Here is a 16,853-nt window from a genome sequence, read left to right as displayed (position 1 = left end):
TGGCAAAATGATGAGATCTTCCTTAACCTAAGCACAGGAGAGAAAAAACAGAGTAGAATTAAGTTGTTACTAAGAGTTGGCTTGGGAAGTCTAAGTATGTAGAAATGTGGCAGCACTAGATGAGATTTTCTCAGCAGGGAACCAGCAAGGATGAAAAGAAATAGTTTTCACATACACCAGTGATAAAAGAGTCAGCAAGGAAAAGGCTGCTTCACTGCATACTGATAGATGATGAAAAGAATGTCAAAGTATTTAATACTCTTTTGGGTCAGAATTTACTTAAATGGTCAGTTTTAAACAGACAATTGTGGCCATGGGTAAGTGTGACACAGTCTTGAATAAAGTTGGAATACATTAGAGACAAGACAGGGAACTACTTATACATTAATGAGAAGAGTTTCAAGTACATACGTTCTTTATCATCCAAGCCAATATAAATATATACTTATAAATACAGATGTAAATATGTATATATATAATGTATATATACATATATACATGTATATATATGTATATATATAATATATATATACACATATATTAATAATATATAATATAATATATATAATATATATAATATAAAATATATATATAGGAGTTAGAATACTTATGTCAACTGTGTCCTATTTACATTAGTCAAAAACTACAAAAGATTGAAATTCCATTCTAAATCCATTTGCTGCGTACAGAAATATTCTAGATCAAATAAAGAAATAGTAAAGTAGACATGATAGATTCCATGTGGTTTAAAACACACAATGAAGACAGCTGCAGGGGTAAAAGCTTTCTTTATACAGCTCTGAGTTCATTACTTTTTTTTCAGTTGTGAACAGCTTGAAAGTAAATCTTTTGCAAATTGTATTGTGTGTATTAATACTCACCTAATTACTCCTAAGTACAGTTAGTAGTCATAGTGAAAGAGTAATTCTGTAGTTGATATGTGAATTGCTGCTTTCATTCAGTTTGGGGATTATTTTTTTTCTTCCTGGGTTTTGAGATTACGCTGTCACAAGCAGCCTATTCTTTATGAATAGGCATGAATGATATTATTCAGATATTTAATTGTTTCATTCAGTTCTGAACTTTCCAAATAACACACAATTTTGATATATATAATTATTTAAAATGTCATTATAATAATGTGAAGTTTATACAGCTACATCCCACACCATAGCAATATATAACAATGTAACCACACAATTGTACTCTTTGTACATCATCCATTTTCATTGCAGCTTGACATACATATTTCACATGTTGTAAATTTTAGCTTTTGTGTTCTTCTATTAATGTAATTATCCTCATGGACCATTATACTTTTGCTGAATAATGTTCCCTGGTTTTTGTTTTTGTTTTTTTAAATCTTTTCACTATAGTGCTGTAGTAAGCATGTATGATTGCTAACTAAGACTTAGTAGATTAAAGAGTAAAACTGGTGTGGAAAAATAAATTAATTGTTTAACTTATTCCAGTAATTTAAGTGTTTAAGTGTACCTTTGATAGTGCATTTTATTGTTGAGGCTCAGAGAACTTGACCCACTGATATCTTGAAAAGATTAAATGCTGCTTGCATTTATTTTTAATAATTTATATTATTTATATAATATATATAATTATATATATATATATATATATATATATATATATAAATATATATATATATATATATATATATATATATTTATATATATAAATATATAAATATATATATATAAATATAATATATAAATATATAAATATAATATAAATAAATATATATATATAAATATATATATAAATATATATATATATATATTTATATATATAAATATATAAATATATATATATAAATATAATATATAAATATATAAATATAATATAAATAAATATATATATATAAATATATATATATATATATATATATATATATATATATATAAATTATATATTTATATAAATATATATATAATATATAAATTATATATTTATATTTTTAATAATTTATAAATTATAAAAATATGTTTTCATTTTGACTACAATAACTATTGATATAGCAAAAGAAAATCTATACTTTTGATTACACAATGTCTTTTACTGCTGAAATTATATTAGATAATGAGCTGTTGTTCTGAAATCTGTGGAAACAAATGCACTTCCAATGAAAGATTTTTAAATTGTTTCTGTAACTTTATATGCTACGTGACAACTCTTACTCATGCACAAATATGTCATCTTAAAATGGACTATATATATATTTTTTTCTTTTTCTTTGTTAAAAAAAATGATTTTAAAATATCATATTTAGCTTAGTATAATGCAGTGAAATCCAATAAAAAGTCATAGGTAAGCCTGAAATCCACATTAACGTAAAAGTCATCTTTACATTTTCTTTTGGTACCTCCAGTGTTGGTCTTAGTCATTCTTAATGCCAAGAAACTGGTAATTCTTAAAAGGATAATTCTATTGATTAGTTATGAAGATGAATTGTGAGCTTTCAGCAGAAATAAGAACTGAAAACATAAGGCTTTTATAGGTAGCTCAGTGACATATGAGAATATTTATTTATTTAACATCAAATTTAGCAGGTATATTAATACCTAGTTCATTATCACTTGAACCTAATGCCTCAACAGCTATTTCATGTTATGTCAAACAAATTATTTAAGTAACATAATACCAGGAGATCTTTTAGCTTACTTGCAAGCAGGTTGTTATCTGGTGCTGTCAGCCAAATTCTTTCATAAATATTGCTCTTCTTTCTAAGAGCTCCAAGGGAACAGAAGTGTGTAATTCTTTTAGACAGAAAAGTGAAATGTGACACAATACAACACTAGTTGTTTCTATGTTTTTTGTTGTTGCTTTTTATCTAATCAAACTGAAGTAATCTGAACCTTGGGATGATGGTGGGATGATGGAAGATACAGTACTAAATGATACAGAAAGTATACTACATGCCAGTAAAAGTAAATATACCAAAAAGTAAAGTATACTATAGTACCAAAGACTACAGAAAAACTCTTTAGCTTCATTGTCTCTGGTAAATGTATTTGTTTATGCCATTGGCAACTGGGAAATTTATTGGTTTGCCTGCAGGAATTCATTTAGACCTGTGCTATGGTATAAATATTAATTGTATTTTAAAAATCACTATTTGCATTTCTACAGGGCATTAGGTTAATATGGTAACATATTAATGTTAGGTTAATGTTAGGAGGGTTAATTGTCTTGTGTGTTATACATAATTGTGTAAAATTCCCCATTTCTTCTGTCATTTTATTACTAATTTTTTCTTATAAAATGCCAAATTGTGAACTGTAAATATTTTCTTTACCAAAGTGAGAAGTCCTGAAATAATGCAAACCTTGGCAAACTGTGAACTCTTTATAGGTAAAGTCAGAAGCTTGTTGATAGTTTGAGAGAGTAGGAACAAAACAGATTTGGTTGCTGTCTTCAACAAACTGCCCCTCATTCTCTTTCAGCCAAGTCGGACTGAAAAGTCCAGGTTGGCAAGAGGGACTGAAAGGCTAGGAGCTGTGTGACTAAATAAGTGAACCATTCAAAAGCTGTGAATAATAACTTTTTTTGGGGGAAAGGGACAGGAGGAAATTAATGCAAGTGTGCCTTATACAGAGCAAACTGTTGGTGAGAATGTAAATTCTATTGTTAAGTATTTTTCTTCCAGCATATACTAGTGGTGGAAATGGAAAATTTACTTGGGAACCAAAGCTACAGATGTCTCACTCCAAATCTTAAAGTGGATTTGTAGGAGTTATTGTTTGCATTTCTTTTTCCAGAGAAGACTGTGGAGACCTAAAATGCCTTGAGAGGATCATACCTTCTTGTGAAATCCCTCAAGAAATATATAGAGAAATTACATGATAAAGATGTCAAACTGAGTGAAACGTGGAATTGCAGGCTGTAGATAAAAATACTGACAACAAGTCAGGAAACCAACAGTAACATCTACTGTGAGGGAGCAAGCCCTGGCTAAAGAGACATTTCTATTTGCAGGTCTTCTTTGGAGGGAAATGGTTAATTCAGTGGTTAATTCTAGGCAGTGATGCATTACAATGCTGCCCCACACTATCTTAAGATTCAAGCTTAATGACATAGTGGATAAAAAAAATAAAATAAAATGAAAACCTGGCAGGATGGAAAAAATGTGAGATTAATGATCTGAGGAAGCAATGTATTGGTCATCATCAATGACTCACTCCTGTGTATGATGAAGTCTGTCTAGTGGCTGAACCTAACATTGTAGGAAGCCTTTTATCTCCCAGGAGCTTAAATCTGAAGGATGTTGCCAAAGCCATATAGCCAAATGACAGCTCTCTGGGGCTGCTTATTCATGTGGGCATGGCTGAGTTTTGGGGTGACTGTAAGCAGATCAGAAGTAACTATGAGACTCTTGCAGGTATGCAGACGAGAGTCAGATGTTGTAATGTGCTAGTCAGTCCTAGGTCATGCAGGAAAAATGTGTCAAGGCAACCAATGCTTATATGCAGTGTCACCAAAGAGGTCTTTGGCCTCTTTGACAATCGCATGAACTTGTTAGGAAATACAGGGTGAAATGGAACTGTTTAGCCTGCAGAAAAGAATAATGTTTCAACTTTATAAAAGGTACACAAAGAGCATGCAGTCTCTTCTTTGTTTCTGTAATGAGAAGCAATGAATGGGATTCTTATGCAATGCAACCAGAAATATTCGGTTTAGGTATTACGAAAACTTTCGGTGCTAAGTGGAGTGGTGCTTACTAATATATTCACTCATAAGGCATTGATGGTTACATCATTACAGGGTTTTATAAATGGTTGTACAGACGGCTTTGATTTATTCAGTTTAGCCATATGTTTTTTATTTTGTATCATCATAGCATTAACATTCATTATCAGTGCTTGTGACTGCATTCAGAAATATTAGGATAAGACAAACTATTGAAAACATTTAACTAATGTTTATCCTCCACTTGTTTGGAATTCAATGAAAACCTAAAGAAAATACTGTAGACTATATATTGTATTGTCTAAGTGATACATTGTAGTGAAATTATAAGTGAAAAGTTGTGGCGAAATGACCAGGCCCTAGTGCTCATGTGGTCATTACACCACAAAAAGTAAAACTGAAATGTGAATTATCCATGTTATTTAGTTTCCATGAGAAATCACAAAGTGTGAAGTCTGTTGCTTTAAATCAGGAGAGGCATATACGATGAATGATCCACCCCCCCCTCCATAGGCAGGGACATTTTTCAGTAGATCAGGTTGCTCAAAGCCCCATCCAACCTGGCCTTGAACACTTCCAGGGATGGGTCATACAAGTTGTGTATGCCCATACTTCTCTGGGCAACTTATTCCAGTGCCTCACCACCCTCACAGTAAAGAATTTATTTCAAATATCCAATCTAAACCTACCCTCTTTCAGTTTAAAACCATTACCCTTTGTCCTATCATTACATGCCCTTGTAAAAAGTCTCTTTCCATCTTTCTTATAAGCCACTTCTAAGTGTTGAAAGGCTGCAATGAGGTCTCCCTGAAAACCTCTCTTCTCCAGGCCAAATCACCCCAGTAATAACTGTGGTAGTAACTGTGATGAACAGGTGGGCTAAAGAGCTGCAGCCCTGATACTCAGCCATCTAAATCCTTCCCTATTAAATACCAATCTCATCACTTCATGTTCTGTGTCACTTGAACACTACTTGCATGCAATACATATTCGTTTTTAAATTTGATTTTTTCTTTCATGACTTTCACTACATTATTAGCTGCTATGAATTCCTGAATTTATAATATAAATACTTTCCAAATGACAAAAACACCCAGCCTTGTTACTTTCTAAATGCATATTGTCTATTATTTGTTTTCATCCCAGTTTCATAACAAGCACAAATATTTCAATGCATTAAATAAATATTAATCTTATATACTACACTTACCATTGTGTACCATATATTAACTTCAGAAAAAAAAAATGTTCCAGCTCCTTTCTGACTGAATCAATGACAATCCTTAATCATATCTAGCACACATTTATCTTCTTCTTCAACACTATTCAAGCAAGTATTCAAGCATTTTTCATGTGTTTTTGAATAGACAGCTTTGTGAAGGGGCGTGATCCAAGGTTTTCTTCAGTGTGCTCTTACTTCAAGATCTAATTCTTTTCATTGCCTTAACCTAGTTCTTTTGACAAGTGTAGGTATATTGAATCTCCAAGGTGTTGGCATTTTGATATCATGATGAGTTCAGGATGTACCAACTTCTTTTGCATTTTGTCATCTACTAAACCAGTCATTATGACCTGCTACTCCTGCCATATTCTGAAGTTTAAATGTTATATTCTAGTGTTCTCAGTCAAATTAAAGTTAAGTTAAATATAATAACTCAAACACATTATTTCAAACAAACTTATTTTGTGACATTAAAAAGTTTAGGATCCCACAATAACTTGATTATAGTCTGTGGAAACAAATTACAGATTTCTAGTGCCAAGCTTTCTCTTGCAACTAGTGAACTAGTTTTCCTGTTTTATCTTTCTTTCAGCAATATGAGTTTTGAATACATAGAATTTTTCTATTTAAATTTAAACATAAGTCTTAAGCAAGATTATATAGAGAAAGGATATAGCAAAAACCTAGTAAAACATATTGAAAAATAGGTGGAATTTCAATTAATTTTTTACTTGAATATTAAGCATACAGAGAAAAATAATGAAATACGTATTCTGGAGGCCTCTGGTAGTTTCTGGAATGCAGTATTTCCAAGTGGATATCCAGAAGATATCAAAGGTTTATGTTGGACATATTTTGAGTAAAAGTTACATAGAATTTACAATTTTAAAAAAGATTAACTGGAGGAATCTAAAAGAACTGTATTTCAAATGGAAGTCTGATACCTTCAGAGGAAGACTGAATTAATAGTTGCTACGTAAATTACATCTTTACCATGGAATCTACATATGTTTTCTTAACATGAAGTAAAATGGGTTTGAATACCTCTGAAGTATTCAGAGGTGCCCAAGAGGAATATATCTCACTATTTTGTGAGTGGTTGTTTTACTAATGAGTTTCTCAAGCAGTTTTTATTTGTTTGTTTATTTATTTACTTTTAGTTTGACTGAAAATTCAGTTATCATACTGCAATGAGTATTTAAATTACCTGCAATTAATTACCTGGGAAAAAAAAAAAAAATGCATCTCCAAGTTTGTTTGTTTGTTTTTGTTTGTTTGTTTCTTTTTGTTTGTTTGTTTTTTGTTTGTTGTTTTTTTTTTTACTGTTCAAAGTTCTTCTAGTAAATCTTCAGTAGGGATACAGATGTTTCTCCCTTTGAGATGGAACCATAGCAGCCTTTTCAGGCAATGGCTTTCAATTGTGTCTTTACTAACATGCATGTTACTTCTGGCATTTTAATGATGCTATTAGGGAAACTAACTATTGTGAAAATGGTATGCTTGTAACACAATTATCTTCTGTAAAGAAACTCAATAGTAATATTGTCATTAAGGTAATGCCGAAAATTTTATTTAGGAATAAGTGTTAAATATCTCAGGATTCAGTAAATCCATTCATCTGTTAAATAAAACACTTTATTTACTTTTTAAGTAAAAGTAGTTGCAGTCCTGTTATTGGAAAATCACAGACATGTGAAGATAGGTTTTGAGGTTTTTGTCTTTAGGGTTTCCACTGTAGCTTCATGTAATAGACAGAAATCTGATATTTCTTTGATTCATCTGTTACTGCTATGCTGCTAGAATTCAATGCATCACTGAGCCCTTCCTGATGAGGAAACAAATGAAAGATATTTGATGGTAGGCAAGTTTGGAATCATAGTTCAGATGGCCATTTTTTCTTTGATCATGTTCTCACATACCAAAAATTGATAACATAATCTGGTATATTATTATGTACAATATACAATATAACTCTTTCTCTGCATCAATTCAAGACATCTGTTCAGGATTTTGTGTAATCAACAGATTTGTGTGTTGTTGTGTTTTTTGTTTGTTTGTTTATTGGGGGGGGAGTGTGGTGAGTGGGAAGGTCATTTATGAGCCAACAAACCATCCTTTATGTATTGAAAAGTATTTATGAAATGTCTGTATGTATTGGCAGCTCACCAAAATATGCAAGTTCTCTGTATATTTTATACCACTGGCTAATTCAAGGTCAGTCAGTACAAAAATTTAACCAGGAAGCATGTGCAACTGGGCTCTTTCCAGACAAGACCTCAAGACTCACTGGGGTCTTTTCTTCCTCTGTATAGATAGGATTCAAAGGAAATTTCCAGTTTCTAGATGGATTAAGGTGATCCATGAGAATTTTAAGTGCTAATCTTGACCCAGAACAAAGATCTGTCTAGTACCGTATCTGCTGATAGCAAAAATGTAGTTATATTTCTCTTCATTTTTCCAGCCAACAGCTATTTTGGGACTTTTGTTAGTCAGCTGGTATGGGGCTTGCTGAATCATGCCAACACTGATTTAATTATATTCTTTAAATGCATTTGATCTCTTTTAATCTTATTATTATTATTAAGAGTGTTTTTTTTTTCTTTTAACATTTAATATATGTTGAAACATATATAATCTAGTCATATATATAATCATCTAGAAACCATAGCAAGAATGTTTCAGCCTATGGGGATCTATTTGAAAAGATTCTAAAACAGAGGTCGTGTGTATGCGTTTACATTTTTCAATGGTCTAAACTGCCGAGATGACAAACTGACCTTGAATGGATATATTACTAATTAGATTATTAGATTCTACTGACTATTCTGGATAACAAGTCCAACCTTTACATAATATTCATATATTAATTTTCTTTCCTATAGGAATTTAGTGATGAGTTCATTCAGTCTGTGTGAATTTGCAGTCCAGCATATCTGGTCTTGAGAAAAATCTAAGTTAGTCATGAAAATTCTAGAGATCATAGCAGTGTTTCTAATGAATCTTCCTATCCCTTGAACCATTTAGCAGGTAAAATCTGATCAACAAGAGATAGAGAATGGCATCATCCCTGATAGGTCAGAAAGCAGACATACATGTAAATGCTCTAGTAAATCATTCCTACGCTCCCATATTTTCCAGAACACATTGAGAGTTCACTCGGCAGATTGTATACAACATGGATTTTCAGCTTTGGCTCTAAATAATTTTTCAGCTTGTAAAACCAGCATGAAGTTCTACATTCAGCCCTTAGGCAGTTATACACCTATCTGAATCTATGCACTAAAGTATGATGTGTTTCATGTGAATTTTTGCATGCTTCTTTCAAATTTTCTCTAATTCCCTGCAGTTGTCAATGCATAAATACTCTTGGATAACAAAGTTTCACCACCTTACCACAACTTACAGTTCACATTGAACAAACCATAGCTTAGCAAGGATAAAAATAGCAAGGACTAACCAATTATCAGTTCCAAATGTTAGTGTTATTTGCTCTTTCTTCCTCATCCATTAACATAAGATTATCACAGCATGGATTCATGTTTTTTCAAAAATGCTCCAATCTGTAATGATCTTGCTACCTGTTTGCAATCACTTAACATCCCACTGGTATGCACTCTATTGTTGCTTTAATACACGAGAAAGTTAAGAACTATTTAATGCATTTATGTTCTTGTCAAATTGTTATATTTTAATTATCTCTTAATGAATATAAGTCAGCTGTTATGAAATACAAACAGTTGATGAAGAAGGCTCCAAAGTCTGAATTCTTTGGGGAAACCAGAAATAAGATGGGTATAAATTAAATAGTAAAGGATTATTTTTAATGGAAAATTTCTGGTAAGGGAGGATACCTGCAGTTACATGACATCTACAGACTGCAAGCAAAAGATAGACCAAATCATGTAAAAGTATGGGAATATCTTAGCTACCATCTAAGTCAAGAAAATACTGAGCAGAAGCTGGTGCCCTCTCACTCCAAACATTGCCCTTCAGTGTTGGTGGTTCCAAATGTACCAAGAGAGAATGGTCTCTTGTCAATTGCTCTATCCTGAAAACAAACACCTACTCTATCATTGCTTCTTCCAGAGGCCCTTGTACTATACCTGAGACCCACACTGTCATTAAAGATACTTCCTAGTAGCTTATTAGACCTGCTGAGCCCCTAATTTGCAATGTATTTTTTCAGAGAATGGGTTAAAAGCAAGCATAGTACACAGAGACTTTTCAAACAAACAAATGTTTCTATTTGAATTGTTAAGAAATGGAAAAACCTGGAATTGGTGCCCTTAACTCTAAATCATACTGCCCTTAATAGTCTTTAGGGTGGAATATGCTCATCGAAGGGCACATTTACTCATCATCTCATGAGGATCCTGTGATTACATTGGAATAGCAGATTTGATTAAAATAAATAGGTAAAAAGGTCAAACAGCCCCATAATAAATAGCAGTTTTGAAATTATACGTGAAAATCCTCTTATGGGAACTGAAAGTAGTTATTGTAGTGCTATTTGCTCAAAGAAAGTCTGAAATAGTACCTCTTGGACGAATGAACAATTCAGTTTCAACTGAATGTGAAAGTTTAAAACCCAGTTTTGTCAGCTTAATCATGCCAGCAGGACAACAGAAATAAGGTACAAAGAAGATGATAGTATGGAGGGATATTCTGCTTCCTGCAGGGCTTCCTGCTTCTCTGGCATGAAAGCAGTTAAGATTGATAAGATAAGATAAGATAAGATAAGATAAGATAAGATAAGATAAGATAAGATAAGATAGCAAGCACATACACCTGAAGCCAAATCCTGCTCATCTGCTCACCCTGCTGAAGAGTGATGTCTCTTGTGCCCTTTCTTTGTTTCTTCTGTGGAGCTGGCACAGTCATCATTGTGAAAAATATCCACCTGTGGCAACATCTAGTGCATGAATTATCTGAGTATGTCTGTGGTTCATTCTTCTCTTTGTCTGACTTCATATCATCTGCCTGTCCAGTACTCTTTATGGCTATGATGTCCTAATGTATTCGCCCATCTGTGTTTTCAAAACATACGTAGCCTGATGTGTTTGCCCTCCTATCCCAATCAATTATACTTCAAACCATTCTTCTAAGATACTCGCTGCTAACATTTCTTCTTTCATTTTTCATCTTTTATCAGTAGCGCTTGCCTAGTTAATAGTCAGACACAGCATCCTGCGGATAGTTTGTTTTTGATCTCATCTTCCTCCTCAGAGGATTAGGTTACCACCAAATCCCAAACTACTTTGTTTGAGGGGGTTCTTAGAATTTTCTTCCTAATTGACATTCATGGAAGTTGAACCCAATTAGAATTAAGTGCTCAGCCCCTGTTTTGCTGAACATAATGTAGACACATTGTGGCACACATCCCAAGCCTCCTGGCTGGCAGGGCAGCACCAGGAGCTGAAAAGTCCTTGGCTCTGTGTAAGCACTGCTCTGCAACAACTAAAACATTGGTGTGTTATCTGCATTATTCTCAATTTAAATCCAAAATGCAGCACTGTACCAACTACTAGGAAGAAAATTAACTCATCCCAGCCAAAACAAGAATGTTACATGATAAACAGTTAAGGGATTTCTCAAACTAATCAGACTTTATAATTCTTACTTCCAGGTAGAACCGAACTGTTGTAATGAATTTTGTAAATTTTATCATACTTTAAAATAATGTGTTACAATAAATCCTCACAGTAGTACCTGAAAGATAAACATGATTGTTTTAATTCACCAAAGCAACAAGAGTTAAAACAGCTAGGCAATGCAGGTGTTTAGATTGTTCTTTAAGAAACGAAATGGAAATCCGTGAATGAGAAAATGATGTTTGGATCATGCAGTTAGATTTCATGAGTATTTAAAGTCCACAGAGACTCCTGATGTTCTTAATTTCTACTAAAAAATGAAGTCCCTATATATGAATTAAAAATAAATATTATCAAAGTATTTCATATGTACCTGCCTTGCCACTAAAGACATTTTCAGTATTTTGTTAAGAATAGTAAAATCTTGTTTTCTTGGACATGTTCTTTCATAACTCAAATTTTTCACAGGCTGTAGCCTGGCTTAAAGTAGAGGGAAATCCACAGTTTTGACAAGGATTTTAATAGTACCTACTAGCACAAAGAGGGATTTATCATGCTGGAGTATTTCACGCCAAATTTAGAAATAAATCCCCAAAATCTTGAACCCTCTGTATTTACGTAAATAATAATAAAGTTTTTCATCTATATTTTCTTTTGAGAAATTTTGTAAGATGGTATCTGCTGAAGTGTGTATTCATTTTATTTTAATGCTTTGTCCATGGAGTGCCATAGCTCCCCAGATCCTTTCCCTTATATGTTAAGGAAAGGAGGAAACTGAAGCTGATGCACATGCTTGAAGGGAAGGTGGAAATGTTCTTATGACACTTTTAATTCAGGGTGCATTTGAAAACCAACTGAAATTGCTTGCCACCATATTCTTGACAGTGAGAATTATCCTTGAATAGCCAAACTGTGGGATGTCAGTGACTTAAAGACTTGCTTATTATTTGCATGAAGAATGCAAAGAGGTTACCACTGTAATAAATATTCTGTTTTAAAGTATGCAAAACACGGTGTAATTCACAACTCTGCATATAGTTATTCAGAGGTGAAATTATAAACACCGAATAAAATTCAATAGGCATTCTTCTAAGATGAATTCCAAGATCTTCTAATCCTAAAAGCACTGTTCTTCCTACCTTTAGCTGAAGCAGTGTAAATGTTACATTGTGGTATCAGGGCATGGTTGGCTACATGATTGAATCATTGTTGACAAGGTCTTTACTTACTTATTTATTTATTTATTTATTTATTTTCTCATTAACACATAGCTAGAAAAGCAATTGTGAAAAGTTGACATAAGGGAGCAGAAAAAAATAGAGATAAGTATCTGTCATGAATGCAGATAGTAGATATGCTAGGTTTGCTCAAAGGATTTCAAGGCTTATTTTTAAAACACAGATAATATGTTTGTTTCTGATACTAATGGCAGGAATGGGTATGTTCCACACCTAATTCTCCTTGTGTTGAACAGTTTTGAGTCAGGTAGCTGGCAGTGTTTATTTAGAGGGAGTCAGTGATCTGCAGGGCTAAAATACAAACTCCTTATGAATCTTCCATCTCAGACTGGGTTACTGTTTACATTTTACCTAGTGATATTGCTTAATGTTTTTATATTACTTGAACAATTACCAAAACTAAATTTGCACACCTGATTCTGCACCTAGGTTAGTAGGATGGACTATGTGATGTTTCAAAGGTTATTCCAGCCCAATTTTTCATCATTCTCTAAGGAACGGTATTTTCTTAAAGCATGATGACTTAGTGAATGGCAGTAAATTGATCTGAATTACTTTTATACTTAAATAATCTAGTTTAAATTAGAGCTTCTAGTCAGAAAATGGAAAAATAGGTAGTGTTGTACAATTCAGGGATATTTTTGTAAATATTCTCCTTTCCTATATTCTGAAAAAGCAAAATAAACTACACAGTGACTCACTATTATTATTATTATTATTATTATTATTATTATTATTATTATTATTATTATTATTATTATGTCTCATTATTCACTATGGTTTTCATTCTTATACTGTAGAGGACTTTACACAGTTTGGAAGGAAGTATCTGATATGTCTTTAAAACCTAATTTTTATTTTTATTTTTCTTCTAGTGGTTGAGATCTTAATCTATTTCTTCTTTCACTTTTATAGATTAAAAAAATCAACAGGAATTTTCCAGTAAACCAGCAGGTAAGAAAAATAAAATTTGGGTTACTTTATTTCATAATTTTTATTTCATCTGTACTTAACTGTGTAATATCTGTGCATTATTTTAGCTCAAGTGTTCTAGGTAGGTGTTCTTTAGAGAGTACCTTGCTGCCTCAGAATATATGTATATTATATATATATAACATATAGCATATATATTCTAATATAACATAACATAACATAACATAACATAACATAACATAACATAACATAACATAACATAAATATATTTTATATATATACACACACACACATATATTTATTTTTTTCCTAAAGTCAATATGAACTGAAATGTTTGGTAAAAGTAAGATCATGCCTAATCTTTTCAAGTTGAAAAAAATAAAAGTTTAATGCACATAAGTTTAATGCACATATTTTTATACTCATTTTCTTCAGATTGCATCTTACCTATTTTATTATAAAAGCAGGAATGTGAGTCTTATACTTAAGAGAGTTAGCCATTATTAATCAGTGTTCTTCTGAAATTTTTAAAATGTATGAAGTCTCTTGTCTAATGAAAGCATAAAAATGAATATTTATCCAGTGTTAAGCACTGAGCAGGTAGTAGGAAAATTTGGGGACAAACTACGTCATCTGATTGTCTCCAAGATCATCCATTGGCACTTTCATGTTACTGGAAGGCATTGAGAAAGGTTTCTTGGGACAAAGAAATAGAGCTTTTCTCTTTTGAGAAATCTGTTGGTTTTTTTTTGTTTGTTTGTTTGTTTTTTTTAAAAAAAGTAAGTAAACCTACAGACAGCTCAAAGTTGAAAGACAGAAAGACTTCAAAGTTTAAAGTTGAAAGACTACTGTTCTGAGGTTGTAGTTGCTAGAGGCCATAGTAAGAATGGGCAACAGTCACATCTCCTTGATAGGATCAGCATATATTTTACAAAACCATATAAACAAAGCATAGATAAAAAATGTCAGGTTAAAGCTGAGTACGCTGTAAAGTGATCAAAGACTCATTTGGAACATAGTCCCATATCACAGTAAAGCCATTAAGTGTACTGTGATATAGCAAATCAGCAGTTGAAAATGTGACTGTTTTGTGGTGGAGTACTTATAACAAAGTAAGTTTAATAAAGTAATTTTAATAAATTAGACCAATTAACTAAGTTTACATTTGTGTTTTGTGTCACAACTGTTGCATAATGGGTGTTTCATTTTAAGAAACTTAAAATAACGGGAAATGGAGAACTCTGATTTATCCAGAGGAATAAATTGCTTCCGTGTACAAGAAAGATACGTACAGCACTGAGATGCAGACTTGACTTCAAGAAGACACATTTGAGGAATAAAAGTGCTTTGTCTCTCTTACACCACATCTTTAGACAGTCAACATTATATCTGAGTTACACATCTCTGGTCCAACTTTATTAATCTGGAATTTTGCCAAATCTAACTCAGAAGGCAGGGGTAGACATTATTTTTTTATTTGTTTCTTTCTCCACAAATCATAACAAATGAATAATAATAATAACTATAGCAAATATTTTTATGAGTATGTATAAATAAAGTCAGAATAAATTACTTAATTACATAATAAACAATTAGGTGTTTTTATTTGCTCTTGATTTTCAGTGCTTCATCCGCACTACAATCACTTAGATTTTTAGAAAAAATTATCTCATCCTTGCCTCCTGGTGTCACCAAGGGGAAGTTTTTTGCTGCATTCAGAAATCAAAATTAACAATTGCAATTGGGCGTTTTCAGAACAGTTCATATAACATTGTCTGATGGCAGTGGCAAAGAAGTGTTCCTATCTCAAAGGAAGGACAAAATTTCTAGTAAACAAAAAAGTTAATATTTCACTGTTCTGATTTACTCTGAATTTATTTCCTTTCTTTTATTACTATAAAAATGACAACAAAAATATAAATAACTGCTATAATGTTCAGCCAAGCTATCATTAATTCAGAAATATCTGCTGGTTTTGAACTCTTGACATGTATGGTCAGTAAAGCATTCAATTCCTTTTCATTAGAATTCCAAAGGAAAGCAAAAATAACTCTTGCCTTGAGTAGCTTGTTGGTCATGTTATCTGCCAGGGCAGCCTGTAATTAATGTGTTCTTTTCTCATCAGCATCAATCACTATCTTTGAAAGAAATTACTGTGGACCATTTCAAGGAAGTCAGCCAAAGTATTAAACTGAGAAGAGGAAGGCAGATTAGGATGTAAGGTCTCACTGTCCATCAAATACTAGAAAAGGAAAAGGCTTACTGATCCATGGATATCTTGAAATTTTAGGGAACATTTGTTTCAAAAGCAGACTTCTTTACTCCTTTTTGGATTTACCTTAAGTAAAGTATTGTTGTTGTTGTTGTTGTTTTGTCTTTTTATTATTATTATTATTTTTAAATATAACTGCTTTTTGAGGTAGGAAATAAATGAGGAGACATTTCTGAGAAGAGTCACAAAAATTACACAGATATAAGGTTAATTTCTATCTTGTTATGCAGCAGGCATTAATATGATATGCAGGAAAGGAATGTGCATTTTTCTTTGTTACATTATCATATCATTTATTTGAATATTAAATTATCACCTTGAATTTTGTTATTGGCATTTATTTTAATTAAATATTTTTCTCTTAGGAATTAGAATAGCTATTTTTAACTTGTTTCTGCAAGCACATCGTGAAGCTGAACTCAAGCTGATCTGGTTATGATTTTACTACCATATTTTTCCTTACAGGAAAGTATAATATAGTTTTAATAAAAATATGTATTTTATACAAAATTATTTATATATCCATATAATCTAAGATAATTAGTGAAAGTTACAAGCATATTACCTTTTTTTTTAGTACACTTGATGCATCTCATTCAATAAGATGCAGTAATTAGACAAACTTTGACGGATAGTTTCTACGCATCTGTAGTGAAAATAATAAAGTCAGTTTATTGAGAATCATCTATTGACTAAGCATTTTTAGAATTCTATATTTAATCAGTACAAGTGGAAAAGGATGGTTTGATCATGTGTCTTTTCATTTCTTCCTTAGTAATAATATTTCTCCAGTATATTTTCAATTTCTTCACTGTATATATTAAAGATAGATTCTTAGTAAATAAAAATAAATTTCATTATTTAACTTTTTATTTCAAATATCCTCCTTTGCTAAA

At 31.9% G+C, this 16,853-nt stretch overlaps 1 protein-coding gene across 4 annotated transcripts in view; it reads left to right on the top strand.

The window, feature by feature from the left end:
• Positions 1–16,853, top strand: part of SNTG1 (syntrophin gamma 1) — a 343,053-nt gene that overhangs the window by 252,875 nt on the left and 73,325 nt on the right. For all 4 annotated transcript variants that reach the window (XM_068671708.1, XM_068671707.1, XM_068671705.1 and 1 more), the window contains one exon: positions 13,668–13,706. In XM_068671708.1, coding sequence (XP_068527809.1) covers positions 13,668–13,706 — 39 coding nt within the window. The remainder of the gene's footprint in view (positions 1–13,667; positions 13,707–16,853) is intronic.

The sequence above is a fragment of the Anas acuta genome, chromosome 2 (assembly GCF_963932015.1).
Source record: "Anas acuta chromosome 2, bAnaAcu1.1, whole genome shotgun sequence".
NCBI classification, from domain to species: Eukaryota; Metazoa; Chordata; class Aves; order Anseriformes; family Anatidae; genus Anas; species Anas acuta.
This window is presented reverse-complemented; position numbering and strand designations above follow the sequence as displayed.